General features: G+C 47.8%; 6 protein-coding genes across 6 annotated transcripts; 3 read left to right on the top strand and 3 right to left on the bottom strand.

Moving 5' to 3' along the window:
• Nucleotides 1–2785: 2785 nt before the first annotated feature.
• On the bottom strand, nt 2786–3546 carry N7509_007849 (uncharacterized protein; the record flags this gene model as incomplete). Its single annotated transcript, XM_056632486.1, has 2 exons — nt 2786–3327; nt 3441–3546. 2 exons carry the CDS (start codon nt 3544–3546, stop codon nt 2786–2788), a joined length of 648 nt encoding a protein of 215 aa, XP_056488037.1.
• A 128-nt stretch (nt 3547–3674) lies between these two features.
• On the top strand, nt 3675–7092 carry N7509_007848 (alanine--tRNA ligase; the record flags this gene model as incomplete). Its single annotated transcript, XM_056632485.1, has 6 exons — nt 3675–3915; nt 4026–4171; nt 4228–4254; nt 4321–4356; nt 4443–6855; nt 6920–7092. The coding sequence occupies 6 exons, from the start codon at nt 3675–3677 to the stop codon at nt 7090–7092; spliced, it is 3036 nt and encodes a 1011-aa protein (XP_056488036.1).
• A 306-nt stretch (nt 7093–7398) lies between these two features.
• Nucleotides 7399–8200, bottom strand: cyp3 (putative peptidyl-prolyl cis-trans isomerase; the record flags this gene model as incomplete). The annotated part of the gene is made up of 4 exons (XM_056632484.1): nt 7399–7590; nt 7657–7794; nt 7908–8053; nt 8134–8200. 4 exons carry the CDS (start codon nt 8198–8200, stop codon nt 7399–7401), a joined length of 543 nt encoding a protein of 180 aa, XP_056488035.1.
• Nucleotides 8201–9058: 858 nt separating this feature from the next.
• Nucleotides 9059–10477, top strand: N7509_007846 (E3 ubiquitin-protein ligase RNF103; the record flags this gene model as incomplete). Its single annotated transcript, XM_056632483.1, has 2 exons — nt 9059–9201; nt 9286–10477. 2 exons carry the CDS (start codon nt 9059–9061, stop codon nt 10475–10477), a joined length of 1335 nt encoding a protein of 444 aa, XP_056488034.1.
• Nucleotides 10478–11225: 748 nt separating this feature from the next.
• Nucleotides 11226–12629, bottom strand: N7509_007845 (DUF3844 domain-containing protein; the record flags this gene model as incomplete). The annotated part of the gene is made up of 4 exons (XM_056632482.1): nt 11226–11798; nt 11867–12010; nt 12076–12227; nt 12299–12629. 4 exons carry the CDS (start codon nt 12627–12629, stop codon nt 11226–11228), a joined length of 1200 nt encoding a protein of 399 aa, XP_056488033.1.
• A 363-nt stretch (nt 12630–12992) lies between these two features.
• N7509_007844 (uncharacterized protein) lies at nt 12993–15986 on the top strand (the record flags this gene model as incomplete). The annotated part of the gene is made up of 9 exons (XM_056632481.1): nt 12993–13114; nt 13361–13695; nt 13751–13886; nt 13946–14396; nt 14982–15141; nt 15196–15215; nt 15317–15715; nt 15805–15852; nt 15909–15986. 9 exons carry the CDS (start codon nt 12993–12995, stop codon nt 15984–15986), a joined length of 1749 nt encoding a protein of 582 aa, XP_056488032.1.
• Nucleotides 15987–16162: the final 176 nt, after the last annotated feature.

Here is a 16162-nt window from a genome sequence, read left to right as displayed (position 1 = left end):
TAGCCTTTGCTTTAAATATATTGTGGTTAAGCCTTGAATCTATGTTTATCATACATATGTCGCCGCAGGCCTATTTCCTACGCAACAACCTTATTACACTGGTCACAGTAACGGTTGTTCAAGTATCAATTTCTAAAATAACACAGAAGATACTTATAACAATAGTTGTATCTTATTCTCTAGTATTAGAAGTATTTCAATAGCTTCGTATCTTCCCTTATTAAAGTTCCTTCTTCTAATATTCTTCCCTTCTCTAATATAGAGTCTACTTTATTTTATAAGATAGAGAATAATTGATACCTGTAATTATATTGTTTATTATAGGATTTAGATATTATCATATTTAGTATAACATTAGCCTTAGTGTAGCCCCTCTTTATAAATATTATAATATATCTAACAGTCTCTATAGTCATATTTTACCATATCAACTCTACTTTAATAGATAGAGTTATAGGCTAAGCTATTGATTTATTTATTAGAAAAGTTTGGTTAAAGAGTTGTATTCCTCTATTTAAAGTATATCTTTTATTTCTTGTTTATAGAGTATACTTCTAGTTAGTTATCCTTCAATATTAATAATAGTCAGTTAACTACCAAATTCTTCCCTTGTATACTTCTTAAGATTATAAAGTAGTATGTTATATATATCTATAATATTTTTTCTTAGCTATTTACTAATTAAGGCCAAACTATGCACTCCACATGTAAAGTTTTCCGCCAAAGATCTTCCATATCGATACCTACATTTTGGAAATGGCCTCTTGTACTATATTTCCTTGTTCCGAACTTATCAACACACCATCTAAGGAAGTTATCAAATAATTGATTCTGATTATCGGTGTAAGACAATAACACCGAATGAAGAATTTTAGCTCCGTAAGGAACTTCTCCATCGGGTTTATACCAGGAGAGTATGAGCTAAATGTAGTAGCTTGGCTTCTTTATCAAAGCACACTTATTCAATCCTCTTAGAGCAGTAAAATAATCCATTATCCATAGATAGAATCAACTTAGGTATAGCATATCTTCTACAGGGATATAACAGTTCCTCAATAAAATTTCCAAAGAATAAAATATCTGTTAAGCCTGAGAATATATAGGATCTTGACGAGGCGGCTTCTTCGACAATGCCTCCGAGCATAAACTTTTTGGCGTTCCGTCGATTTATGTCTGATGTGAGACCACAAGGCATCCAAAAGAGTACCCGAGATATTCCCATGCAGCCCGAAAATCCGCGCTAGGGTCTAATTTTGAGCATAGCCCGGACCCTTCGACTGGAGCTTTCATTACCCTTTTCCACGGTAGGACTGAATACTTGGGACTCTAATATTCTGATCTCACTTATTAAGATTTACAAAATCATTATGTTATTACTGTTATCTAGGGCAGACCTAGATTATAGATATGTGGTTTTTTGGGGTTGGGGTGGGGGGGGGAAGCAGTATCCACACTAGCCGTTATCCTATCCTGCTTTTCACTGGATATGATTTTGAAGATAGGGCTGCAGACGTGTCAAAAAAACTTATAATTGGTACTTTTGTGGCTTGCTGGATTCTCTTCACTGGGTGCTGGATGATGCCATGCCGCCAGGCCCAGGTGAGGTTGAAATCGATACCAAATATGTTGGCCTAAGCTTCAAGGTACGGGCTCTCTACGTAAAGCCTTGTCTTGATAAGAAACTTACTTTGTCTTAGATATGGTGTCTGCTATGAGGTTCATTGGTCAAAAGGATCAACTCAGATATGAAAGAGCTGGTATTGTAAGGAGAATTGGTTCAGGCCCTCATCACCTATAATGTCGCGCGAAGGAGATGAAGTTTGCGTTATGCACGATGAACTATTCCAAATCTCGATGACACTCAATAGTTCTCATTGTTTTCAACTAAATTCTCCATTCTATCTTGACTCATTCTGTATACGATGGGTGTGGTTGAGCGTCGATTTAGCTTTGTCAAGCTCTCGATGTAGGGGTAAGTATTTTCTTTGCGTGTCAGGGCTTAAGCCTCGGCTGGCAACGTAATTTATTTGCAACGATTGGCAATGAAAAAAAATGGCAAAGGAGTCGACATTGTCCTTAATCTTCTGTCAGGCGAGAGTCTTCATGCATCCCGGGAAGTTGTTGTAGAGTTTGGTAAATTCATTGAAACTAGCAAAAGGGATATTATGAGCCATGGAAATTTAAATATGTCCCCCTTCTTAACCAACCGGTCCTTTTTTGGTGTTTGTCTGCACGCCTTAGACATGAAATGCCCAGATGAGTTCAAGAGGTATGCCCCAACCCCCCTAATTTGTTGTGAGCAGTGACTTGCTAGCATTGGCCAGTTCTAGAATTATTGAACAGGCCATGCCAATGATGAAAGAAGAGAAATTTAAGCCTACTCCGCCAACGAGTAAATTTGACGCTCATAATGCAGAAGATTTATTTCGACGCATACAAACTGGTCAGTATATAGGTAAACTTGTTATCAAAATTGAAGTCCCTGATGAGAATTCCGTCGCTAATCATGGTCGGCCAGTTTCCCTATCCCAAGGTTGTTGATAATGTCCTTATTGGTGGGACTAGCAGTATGGGTCATTCCCATTGGGAGATAGATGGTTGAAAATGGAGCCAGAAGCACGGAGTAAGAACTCAAAGAAAAGTTTCCAAAGATGCAAGAGATAGAAAATTCACCGGGAGGAGATAATTCATTTGTATAACATGGTTGGGTGTATTATTAATGATATTTCAATTATATTCTCTGTCTCTTTCTCTCTACAAGTGTCCAAGGTATTGATCATAGTTCTTAATCAATATCCATTGGGTCGTCATCACAGACATTAACCGAATCCGAATCCGAAATCGAGTATAATGGGGCCAATTTCAATGGTGATATATCTGATATATCGTTCGAATGGGAATTCTGTTGCTGTTGAATCTTTTTGGCCCTCGCTCTGGCTCTTGACTCAATTATAGCCCTTCTTACGCTATCCTGCTCTATCGGAACCGAAAGAGATGATGGATCGGAGTAAAGGACCAACTCCTTCCCCTGTGAGGAATCATCTGAAAGGACCGAATCGGGTACGGCGAGCATACGCTCCGCTAGAGGCAAAAGGACTAGAGCGCCGGGCGGGGAATCGGAATCGGCCAATTCTCGATCTAGGTCGTATACATAGGTGGTGTGTGTAGTGTCGTCCAGGATCATCGACTCATGGTCATCGCCTTGGCCTTGAGGTGTGCAGAATGGGAGGGGATCTTGGGTTGACGTTGGAGTTGGAGTTGTAGTTGGGGTTGGAGTCGGAGTGTCGTGGTATTTGGCCCGAGCACCGGGGCTCGGCTTAACATTGTCTGCGGGATGGAAGACATGTCAATTGAAGATCCATAATCGCAACCCAGTCGCAGTCGCAGCGCAATCGCAACCCATTTGACCTTGACCTGGTCAGCCCCGGGAGAGAACATACCTAATTGAAGTCGACCAAATCTCTTGGTTAGTGGTTGCGCGCCATCCGGGTCACCCTCTGCGGCGCGCTTTTTGCCGTGCTGCGATCTTTCATCACTCCGCGCCATCCACAACACCCCCCTGTTTTGGTTATTGAGTACGAGCGGCAACTCAAGAGATCTTGGATGGTAGGAAGGAGAACTGTGTGTGTGTGCGCGTTCTGGTATAATATAGATCAGTCTTGAGAGGGGGGTCAATGTGGGTTGCTGGGCTTGGAGTTGTTCTGAGGGGGGAACTGGCTTTGACCTTGACTCATCTTCCCTTTGCGCGCCAACTCCAAATTCCCAGAACCTTCCATCCTCGCTTTGTCCACTCTTCCACCTCCACCAAGCCACCAACGCTTACCAGGATGGCGTCTGACAATGGTCCTGAATGGACCGCTCCAAAAGTTCGAGAGACTTTCCTGAATTATTTCAAGGAGAATGGTCATACCTTTGGTGAGTGACCCCACGATCGTCTTGTGCCCCTCTTCTCCCCCCCGCCACACCTACGCCCACGCCTATACAACAACGACATTTACTGATCTGGGGTTGGTTTAACCTTTTAGTCCCCTCCTCGGGCGTCGCGCCTCTCTCCGACCCAACCCTCCTCTTCACCAATGCTGGCATGAACCAGTTCAAGTCGATTTTCCTCGGTACCGTTGACCCGCAGTCAGACTTTGCGAAATTAAAAAGTGCGGTGAACTCGCAAAAGGTAGCAATTCCCTGGATATTTTCTTTGGTGAATATTGCGTTAACACTCCCTATCAGTGTATTCGTGCCGGTGGAAAACACAATGTGAGTCGGACAGGAGCATTTTATCCGTGGTAAGATATTGTTCAGTTTGTTGACCACCCGCTGTAGGATCTGGACGATGTCGGCAAGGATAGCTACCACCATGTGAGTATTGGCCTACTGAGTCTTCATTGGTGACCATGACCATGACCATCTGGATTCCAAAATCTAACCTTATGCGCCAATCTTAGACCTTCTTCGAGATGCTCGGTAACTGGAGTTTCGGCGACTACTTCAAGAAGGAAGCCATCAACTACTCGTGGACTTTGCTCACCAAGGTCTATGGCCTGCAACCCGACCGCCTATATGTCACCTACTTCGAAGGCGATGAGGCCAGTGGAGTGGAACCTGACCTGGAGGCCAAGGAGCTATGGAAATCTGTGGGTGTTCCAGAGGCCAACATCCTCTCGGGTAACATGAAGGATAATTTCTGGGAGATGGGTGACCAAGGCCCTTGCGGTCCTTGCAGTGAGGTGCACTATGACCGCATCGGTGGCCGAAATGCCGCCCACCTGGTTAACATGGATGACCCCAATGTGCTGGAGATCTGGAACAACGTCTTCATCCAATACAACCGCGAGGCAGACCGCTCCTTGCAACCTCTCCCCAATAAGCACGTCGACACTGGACTGGGATTCGAGCGTCTGGTTTCTATCCTACAGGATAAGTCATCCAACTACGACACCGACGTCTTCACACCTATCTTCCAGACCATCCAAGAGACCACCGGAGCTCGGGAATACCGCGGCAAATTCGGTGCCGATGATGCCGATGGTATCGATACTGCTTACCGTGTAGTTGCGGACCACGTGCGAACTCTCATGTTTGCTATCTCCGACGGTGTCGCCCCTAACAATGAGGGTCGTGGCTATGTCATCCGTCGTGTTCTACGCCGAGGAGCTCGCTTCGCGCGTAAATATTTCCAAGTCGAGATCGGCAGCTTCTTCTCCAAGCTTGTGCCCACTGTTGTTGCGCAGCTCGGCGAGATGTTCCCCGAGCTGACGAGAAAGCAACAGGACGTTATGGAAATTCTGGATGAGGAGGAATTGTCATTTGCCAAGACTCTGGATCGTGGCGAGCGTCAATTCGAACAATACGCCCAACAGGCCAAGGTTAAGGGTGACGACAAGCTCCACGGTGCTGATGTTTGGAGACTGTATGACACTTTTGGTTTCCCCGTTGACTTGACCCAAATCATGGCTGAGGAGCGTGGCCTTCGCATTGACGATGTTGAATTCGAAGAAGCACGCCTGAAGGCCAAGGAGGCCAGCAAGGGACAGAAGAAGGCGGCCGCAAGTGCCGTCAAGCTTGATGTCCACGATATTAACAAGCTGGAGAAAATGAGCGGTGTTACGAAGACGGATGATTCGGCCAAATTCGGCAGGGAAAACATTACTGCCCATGTCAAGGCCATCTACCATGCTAGGAGTTTCCATGAAAACACCGATAGCATCCCCGAGGGCGAGCAGCTCGGGTTCATCCTCGACAAGACCAACTTCTACGCTGAGCAGGGTGGCCAGGAAAGTGACACCGGCAAGATTGTCATTGACGGCCAGGCTGAGCTTGAGGTTGGTGATGTCCAGACCTATGCTGGATACGTTCTCCACACCGGTTTCATGAAATATGGTAAACTGTCCGTGGGCGACTCTGTCATCTGTGAATATGACGAACTCCGCCGCTGGCCGATCCGTAACAACCACACCGGTACTCACATTCTCAACTTCGCCCTGAAGGAAGTTCTGGGCGATGGAATCGACCAGAAGGGTTCCCTTGTCGCAGCCGAGAAGCTCCGATTCGACTTCTCTCACAAGGCCGCGGTTTCCGACGCCGATCTGGAGAAGATTGAAGCAAAGGCCACTGAGTACATCCGCCAAAATTGCGCCGTCTATTCCCAAGACGTCCCTCTGGCCACTGCTCAGCAGATTTCCGGCGTCCGAGCCGTTTTTGGCGAAACCTACCCGGATCCCGTCCGTGTTGTCTCCGTTGGCGTTGAGCTGGAAGAAATCCTGCGTGATGTGAAGAATCCCCACTGGAACCAGGTCAGCATCGAGTTCTGCGGTGGAACCCACGTCCAGAAGACCGGCGATATTAAGGACCTGATCATTCTGGAAGAGAGCGGAATCGCCAAGGGCATCCGTCGTATTATCGCCGTTACTGGCGAAGAGGCCCACGAGGTCCAGCGTCTAGCCCAAGAATTTGGACAGCGCCTTGACCGATTGGATGGCCTGCCTCTTGGAGCCGAGAAGGAACGTGACGCCAAGCAAATCCAAGTGGACCTCAACCAACTTGTGATCTCTGCTGTGCAGAAGGCGCGATTCCGTACCCGTTTCACTGCTATTAACAAGCAGGTCCTTGATGGACAAAAGGCTCAACAGAAGCTTGAAGTTAAGCAGGCTGTTGACGCTATCAACTCCCATTTCCAAGACCCCGCGAACAAGGATTCCTCATGGTTTGTCGTGAAGCTGCCCAACCCAGCTAGCGCAAAGGCTGTCAGCGAGTCTATCAACCACGTCAAGTCGAAATTGCAGAACAAGAACGTGTATGTTATGGCTGTTGACTCTGAGCACACCCGCGTTGCTCATGGTTGCCACATGTCTAAGGTGAGTTGCTTTATACAAACAGAAACAATCATTTTTGATAGGGCACTAAACTAATACTTTAATTTTAGGAACTTGGCGACCAAGGCGCATCTGCTACAGAATGGGCCGCAGTCGTTTCCGCGCCGTTGGAGGCAAGGCTGGAGGTAAAGGAGCAACCTCTCTTGGAAATGGTACCAACCCAGACAAAGTTGACGAGGCTGTCTCGCTTGCAACTGAATATTTGAGCAAATTCAAGATCTAAATTGGTTTGGTTCGACAATGGTATTGAATGGCAATATGCAAGGCAATATGTTACTCTAGGACTCTAGGGGGTATTTTATTCTATTTTCGAGAAATATCAAATTGGAGGCAAAAAAAAGTCTTGAGATTTCGATTTTCGAAAGTTCCTGTCGGTGGCCTGCCCATCCCAGGCCAGGGTCTCTTAAGAGGTGGCGTTTTATAGGCAGAATAGATCAAAATGTTTAGCATCCCATGAAGTTGTATTTCATTTCACAAATATCGCCACCTGATTTCCCCCTCCAACTTCTTTTCTTCTGTAGGGCTATGTTTACATCTCTCCACACTGCACGATGGAAACATCTTGGTTCGGCTTATCTCTGGTGGTCCGAGTGTGTTCAATCATACGAACCACATCCATTCCATCAATGACTTGGCCAAAGACGACATGTTTGTTGTTTAGAAATGGAGTTGCGGTGGTTGTAATGAAGAATTGACAGCCGTTGGTGTTTGGACCGGAGTTCTGATCGCGTCAATAGATGCAAAGAAATAATCAAGAGGAAAATAATAAATGGGGATTTTTGCTTACAGCCATACTGAGCAGACCAGGCCGATCATGCTGAAGCTCGAAATTTTCATCGGCGAATTTGGGAGTGCCGTAGATGGTACAACTTCCCGTGCCATCACCGTTGATGAAGTCACCACCTTGGATCATGAAATCTTTAATCTGGAAATGAGGCACAAGAGGCGCATGGTTAGTTTATCAACCAACCATATCTAGGCTAGCGATTTTTGAAACCCAGAGGAAACTCCAGAGGTTAGAATAAAGGGTACACGTACAACGCGGTGAAACTTGCTCCCCTTGTAACCTTGTGGTTGACCCTTGGGGGACTTGGTTTCGCCCGTACAGAATTGGCGGAAGTTCTCTGCTGTTCGTGGAGTTTTGTGGGCAAATAGCTCCATCTTCACTGGGCCAAGGGCCTCGCCTAGATGATTGGGGTTAGCGATTTATGCAATAGGGAATTTAAATCCTGCTTAGGATTGGAATTGACAGCACCGCCCTTACCTGCAAGGGCAATATCAAAGAAGACCACAGGATTGGTGGCTTCTGATGGGGTGATGGATTCGGCCATGATCAGTTTTGAGGGAGGGCGAACTGTATTGGAGGGCTTGGAGGTAGATAATAAAGCAGAAATATAGCCGAATGGTGACCCTTCGGGGTGGTGGCGGAGGTGCTGGTAAGTGATAATGGTGGTGGTAGTCGAGTTGGATCTTCTTCCCGACGAGCATCACCACACACCACTTCACATCGCCGCGCCGAACCCGCACCGCATCTCCACTCCACTCCCTTATCGCAACATTTTTTTTTTTCATATTGATCTACATTTAATTTAATCTTATTCAACTGGCCCCTTACAATTTGCCTGAACTTTCTTTTCTTTCTCTACTTTCGTATTTCGTATTCTCCTTTCCCTTTATTGATTGCCAGCCCCCTCTCTCACTCCTCTCAGCCCCAGCCGAGTTCCCGTGACCGACACCCTCCTCTTCTGCTCCTCCGCATGCGTCCAGCCTTCTTGCTTTGCTTTCCCGACAAGATCCACCTTACGATGATATGAGTACTTCGCTTGGCTGATCCCTTTGGTGGACTATTCGGAGCCTCTTCTCAAAATTCTTATCCCGCAACGCCTCTACCCTTCCGTTGCCTGGTCTGATCGGCTTGCATGCAGCTCGCATTGACCTAAGCGTCGGTCACCCTCACCCAACAACCAACCTCCTTCTCCTCCTCCTCCAATCCCCGCAAACCCAAACCCCCCTTGGAAGCACGACAAGTGAACATCTACGCATCGTGCGCTTTCTCGATCCAGCACCTGGAGGAATGGTTACGGACGCCCTGTAATCCTAACACCTAGTGGGACCTAGCATTTGATTTGCATCCCTACGTCCCTACGTCTCTACGATCCCATCGCCAACCCCCTGCCTTGTTGATCAGAATGGCACCTTCTACCACCACGGCAGCCGCCAGTGCTGCGACCACAACTGGCAGTAGCGGAGGCGGCGGGGGCTCAGGCGCCACAAGCTCGCCGCTACTATTTTTCGTCGCGCTCGGATTCGGCGTCGTCTTCACCAATTTATGGTATGTTGGATCATCACTAAACTGCGCCGTTGCGCCCTCTTAGCGTGAAGAACCGACTGATCCCAATACTGACACGGTTTACAGGATCATTGTCGGTGTCAAATACTGTTTCCGATATAATCAACGGAACCGCCAGCTGCGCGGCGAGGAGACAGGCGACCCAATCGATCTGGTAGCCATGCCACGTCCTCATCGGCGACGACGCGAAAAGAAACTGATGTCGATGGATGAGGTCAATGAGCGATTCCCCTTGGTGAAATACAAGGTGTGGAGGTCATCCCGTGCTAACCAGGGCCTTCCAACCGAGGGGGGCATCACGGCTCCGAACAGTAGACCCCCGAGTATGGCTGATGAAAGTGGTGTTATTTCCGCCACTACTTCGACTGCAACTGCGCCTGCGCCCATGACGGATGAAACCTCGCCGGCTTCGGTCGAACACGGAGAGCGTGGAGAAACACATAGTGATTCTTCACCTACTTCACATCTCGAATCAACCTCACGACCAGCGGACGAGAAAGCTTCTCCTGCAACGGGCTTGTCCGTAGTTCACCACGACGATGCAGCCGATGCGGAAGAAAAGTGGCGGCACTCTTTAGTGAACGAAGGTATCGAGGCCGAAGAGGACGAGGAAGACGGCGATCAAATTCGAAAAGCCGTTCCTTCCGAGTTATTGCCAAACCCTGGTGATACCTGCGCGATCTGTTTGGATATCATCGAGGACGATGATGATATTCGTGGATTGACCTGTGGACACGCTTTCCATGCCTCCTGTGTCGATCCGTGGTTAACTAGTCGAAGGGCTTGCTGTCCTTTGTGCAAGGCCGATTACTATGTTCCTAAGCCTCGCGCACAGGCGCCCGATGGGGCTGCTGGTGCAGATCGTAACGGACGTCGTGCTGCGACAAGTCGTATTGATCTCCTCGCCAGGCCTGTTCGAGCAGCACGACCTGGGGGCCCGTCGAATCTATTCCGGATGCCGGTGGCATTGCCTGGCCGGTTTTTCCAACCGTCCCCTTCACCTGAATACCCACCCCAAGATAGCTCCCCGCGAGCAGGAACTCGCCCGGAACCAACGCCGTCCGACATGAACCAATCACAATCACAATCACAGTCGCGATGGTCGCGTTTCATCCCCTCTCGTCTGCGTTCGAATCCATCTTCGCAGACACAAACATCTTCAACAAATGAACATCAACCGCCTTCCAACAGTAGCCCACAGGGCTTCGTTGCCGGAGATAGTCGAACCCCAGCCCAACTTGAGGCTGGTACCACATAATGAATTTTGCACCCCGATTTTCCTAGTCTTTTGGACTATACGATTTTACTGATATTAAAAAACCTTTTGCAATGCTGGATCAACATCTGGAATGTTTGGTCGAAGTAAAGCAGCTGCTTCGTTGTCCATGTCTTTATCTATTTTATGTAATTAGTCGGTCTCGATCTCGATCTCGATCTCTCGGTCCTGTACGCGTTTGCAAGACATCTCAATACCCATCTCAAAGCCCTATGACCGGGTCTGGTCTCGTGTGAGCAGAGTGGCATTGCAGAACCTTCCTCCTTGTGTTTGATTTATGAAGAGATTTTGGGTGTATTTGTTTTCCAACTCTGGGAAACACACCCTTTCTTTCTCTGGCGCGCAACCTGTAATGATGATTTACGCTACATACTATGTCCAGCTTTTTTTTGCCAAAGGAAAGTAAATATTAGCTACTGTAATATATGAAAGTTAAGTTCTTGTCTCTATTATTACGTCCAAGAGACTAGGAGCTGTCACTTTGAAAGGTGACACTAGTTAACGCTCCTATTAGTAATTCGACTTCGAAAACAAAAAAGCATGATATCAGAAATCCCGAGTTTAAACACTCGAATGATAGGATAGATTCTAAGCAGTTGGAATACATGTCATGTCCAAAGAAGCAATTAACAGAGTTCACATACAAGATAATAAAAAAACCAAACACCGAAATTCCCCATCCCATTGGGGGATATGGGGAATGGATGAGATCAGATCAGATGAGATCAGATCACGACTGCTGTTTTGAAGTTCCCACACCAGCACTAATAACACTGGGAAGACTCTCATTGCCCATGCTAAAAAGCATTCCAATAGCACTGCCCGCGAGAAGAATAACCAAAATGGTAACGCTGGCAATAAGGAAGAATGGAGAACTGATATCCTCCTTCTGGCAGGCAACACCTCCCCACTGGATTTTCTTGACAGAGCCATCACTGCCTTTAACGGTCGTTTGTCGGCATTTGCAGGCGTAGCAGTTACCCTTGGCATCCTCGTTACCGGGTCCGAACTTCAAGAAGCAGGATCCGTGACCGGAGCAGTTATTTGTTGCGTCTTCACATGAAGAGTTCGAGGCGTGGCATACTGGTGCGAGGTTTGTGTGCTCGAAGCTCGCTGATGCCGAGGACCTTTGAGATACAGTCTCCACGGAGCGTCGTTGGACTGGCGCGGATTCCTGGGTGTGGTCGATTGCTGGGAGAGCAACGATTGTGATTTCAATGTTGGTTGATTGGGCTGTCTTGGCCAGGTCGCCAAAGGTAGCTTCGAGAGACTTGGCGATTTGGGCAGTCTTGGCGGATTTCGTCTGTGATAATGTTTAGCTAGCTGCCATTATTCAATCTGGGCTGCGTATGTGTGTTTGTTTTTTTTTACCTCGAATACCAGTCTTGAACTAGTCAATTTTGTGTTCTTGCTGACGAATGTCTCCATTGAATCCACCAGGCCGAGGATGTCATGATCAGATAAGCCGCTGCCGTGAGAGAGAACGGGGTTGTAGGCGAGGCACTCTTGAATAGACTAAAAGCCAATTGTTAGCAAAGGGAATTGCATATATTCCAGTAATGGAGTGGAAGCTTTCATACCCGAGAGTTCTGGGATGCGCCGTCTTGCTGGCTATATGTGCAATGCTTTCCATTGGCCTTGTTCATAAGAGGCTCCAGGGCATCATTGACCAGGGCTGACGAAGCATGGGGCACAAAAATGCTATGATCTTGACTCTTGCGAAGAGTTGAAACTATAATAAAAGGGCAAAATGGTGAGCTGATGAGTCGTTTTAAATCGGTTTACGAGTTCCAATCAACATACCAACTTCCTCATCAAGTCCCTCTAGGAAGATGATGCTCCGGCCGAGCTTGTCCCCGGCATCCGAGCCTCCAAAAAGAGAGTACTGGGAGTCCGCATACTGATCAAGATTGTCCACAACATCAGGTTCCATGCTTCCCAGCTTTGAATGTAAAGGCGACCTCATGCGGAGCTCTAGGATAAGTCGAGCAACATCTTCCGAGACGGTCTGTGATCCGGTGGAATCGGCGGAGGCCTGGCTGTCCGCATGGAATGTGAAGATTGAGGACTCGAAAGCATTCGTCCCCACTGCACTCGTGGCCGCCAGGGCCAGGAGTTTCGAAAGCCAGTTCATCACGGGAGAAGCTCAAGTGGTTCGAGACGGATAAGGGTTGGGTTAGGTTGGGCGAGGAGTGGTCGTGGTCGTGGGCGTGACAGCCATACAAGAGCCCTTATTCACTGAGCCGACAAGAGACTGTCTTGAATGGGGTCAGTCGAGAAGGTCAAAGACAGAACGGAGACAGCAACAACGTAGCTCCCTCCCGAGCGGGAACTTGTCCATTGCGATAACGCGTCACGTGGCCGTGGCCACAGCCGGCGCCCGCGATCGGCGTGTTCCTTAACATTCGACCCCAAGACTTCCCACCCATTCCATGTCAATATCAATACCCCGTGGTGCTTCTTGTGGCTGAGGATCTCTTCTGGACGGATCTTCTCAATGCTTTGGCTACGGCAGATACTTCGAAGTAAAGCACGTCCCTCACGCTTCTATACTGGGCCTCAAACGATCACCGCTCCCACGCCTGTTCGACATGTGAGATTTCGACGACGCTGGCTCAGGTGAGTCTAGTGCTTTCAAGTTATATCTTTGGGGTATTGGAAGATGGTCTACTGGTGCCCGGTAATTCTTCTCGGCTTCAGACATGCTGCTCTGGGTTCCTTCCAGCGCAGGCCTTACTTGAAGAGACACCTGTGTCAATGGCAACAAATCACAGCAGCCCCGATGGAATTCGCCGGGCGACCAGAAGCTCATGTCTATATCGGTTTTCTCACAAGGATTTTTCCACTGACTATTTTATGAAATAGGTCCTTTATCGGAAAATGTTTATTATACGGTGTTACTTTCCATGCCTGGACTCTCATGGTTAGAGTTTACACCAACGATAACTGGGACGAGGACCCCGATGAAAGGTTGGAAAGAAGTAAAAAACTTCGAGTTCTCAAAGAAAAGGAACTACTTGAATCCAAGCGCCAAGATAAGGAAATAGCAGAGGAGGAGGTAGAGGAGGATGAGCCCGTATTCATCCCTCTTACTTGGTACTTGGAAGAACAGGAGGGTGAATTCTACACCGCATCAGACCCGGAGTGGCAGGTGTATTCGAAGATATCAAAGGATCGCGAGAAGTTGCAAAAACTGAGAGGTTCGTTTTGTTTCCTTTATTCCACCGGAATCGAGCCAACACTAACAAATGCCAGATGAACTTGCGGCCATTATCCTCCAGAGTGCCTCTGAGCAGATCTCGCCATTTCTTGGAAGTCCATTATCCTTAACTGGACTTTGGCTGGTACCACAGTTTCCGTCTCGTCCTCCGCCGGAATATGTGCGCGCTGGGTATGCTTCGCTCCAGTTACATCATTTATCATTGATGAATCCGCGCTAATCATACACAGGATGGAACTTACAGATGACGGGATATCGTGGGCGACAAAACCGATGAATCCTGAGATCGGTGATAGACTGTCGATATTCATGAGACCAACGCACGTGGCACTCGCAATCTGGGATGCCTATTATGTCTTATACCGGAGGCAAATGGACCGCCTAATGAACCCAGACGGTCAACCGAACGATGTACAATTGTTGAACGGGAGGTTTACCCTATCAAGCCAACCGAATCCCATGACCACCCGTGAAAAGTCTCAACTGCAGCCACCAATATCCGACCGTTCTACGGAGAACATCCCATCCAACGCTGAACCCGAACTCCACCCATCATTTTTCATATCGACACTGCAGCGGCTCCCGTTGCCTGACCTCGGCCCAGGATCCGATCTACATTTGGCATCTATAGCCTTCAAGTTAAGGCTGCATGACCATGAGACTCAATTTCTTCGAACTCCGGTGCGAGGTTCATTCTTCCTTTCTGGCCCCGTGGGGGTACAGGGGCCGCATGGGTCTTGCAGGTTTGAAGTGCGGGGCGAGTATGATCCAGCGAAGCCTGGATGGCGAACTGTGGATGTAAAACTCAAAGACTTGAGTTATCATAAGCAACGGCCGCTCAGGTGAGGTGACTGTTGACGGGTCGGCTCGGCTCTCTTGTGTTGCCCTCATTATTCGAGCTCGAACTCTTTTGACCGCATGCCAAAGGACGTACACAGAATCTGAAAATAGCCAACAATAACTCTTATACCCATTTCAAGCAGGTTGCATATCAGATTAAAAAGATAATCTCAATATCATTGTAAATTTACTTCACGTTCAGGTATCCTGGTGATAATCACTGTACCAAAGCAAGATGACCCGTGAAATTTACGTACCTGGGCATGAAGCCGAGAAAAACTTGAATGTAGTTCATGGTGTCATCGGAGCGGGTCATGAGTATATATGTACTATGTACTACCATTGACCCGTTATAAGCAGGTATAGCTCGGCGGTGCTGGCCCAGATCTCCACTGGCGGGGTAAGGAAATACTAGTATGACGCCAGATCCACGACCGCCTCACGACCATCCCTTTTACTACTTCCTCCACCATCATCACTACTATCACCATCACCATCACCATCACCATGTCTGTTCCTCCTAACTTTGCCGGTATCAAGCTCTCGGGCGGTAAGAAAGAAGAGACACAGCATACTCTTGAATTGTGTATGTATGATTTATATCCTCTTCGTGGTAAAATATGCTGACCAGCTTATCTAGACCTTGACTATGTGTGCCCGGTTAGTCTAATCTAATCCTAATCCTTGCTTTACATGCCTCCTAAGGTATCACCTTTGGTTTGATATGATATATCAGCTAAACCTCAAAACCCGCTATTCAGTTCTCAGCCAAAATGTTCAATACATTCTATTCCCTGAGTCCCGAAATCACCCAACGATACAATCCACGACTCCAAGTAATCTTCCGCCAGCATATTCAACCCTGGCACCCATCCTCGACACTCACCCACGAAGCCGGCGCCGCCGTTCTCCGGCTCGCACCCGAGAAATTCTGGGCCTTTAGTGCGGCACTTTTCAAGGTCCAGGGTGAATTCTTCGACGTGAGCGTTGTCAATGAAACCCGTAACCAGACATACGAGCGCCTGGCTCGGGTTGCAGGCTCCGTTGGTGTTGATGAGGGGAAGGTGTTGGATCTATTGAAGATTCCTGATACGCCCGGCCCGGATGGAGCGCTGAATATGGGTAATCAGGTCACGAATGATATCAAGTGGATAGTCAAGGTTTGTTTTAGTTTTGTTTTTCAAACCCCTCCCCCAATATAGGAAGAACCTCTGGACGTGGAAGAAACATCCCACTGACACAAATCTAGACGGGCCGAGTGATTGGGGTGCACGTATCACCAACTGTATTTTTCAATGTAAGGCATAACCCCTCTCTCGAAGAAAAGGCAACCAAATCACTGACACCGCCCAGGGAGTGGAAGAGCGTGGAATAAGCAGTGGTTTCAGCACAGCTCAATGGGAGGAATGGCTGGCAAAGAACGTGGTCTGATGACCAGAACAGAAATATTCAAAGGGCCGCGCATCTGTGTCTGTGTCTGTGCTACCTAGGTCTTGGGAGCAACCCCATCTCTGCCCAATGCATTAGATATTCCAGGCCGCTGCCGCTGCCGGTTCATGTTCATGTTCATGCTCATAGAAAATTGAAGGAAAATGTGAATCATATCT

The sequence above is a fragment of the Penicillium cosmopolitanum genome, assembly GCF_028827165.1.
Source record: "Penicillium cosmopolitanum strain IBT 29677 chromosome Unknown utg000008l:1.0-4398992.0:1.0-4402845.0, whole genome shotgun sequence".
NCBI classification, from domain to species: domain Eukaryota; kingdom Fungi; phylum Ascomycota; class Eurotiomycetes; order Eurotiales; family Aspergillaceae; genus Penicillium; species Penicillium cosmopolitanum.
This window is presented reverse-complemented; position numbering and strand designations above follow the sequence as displayed.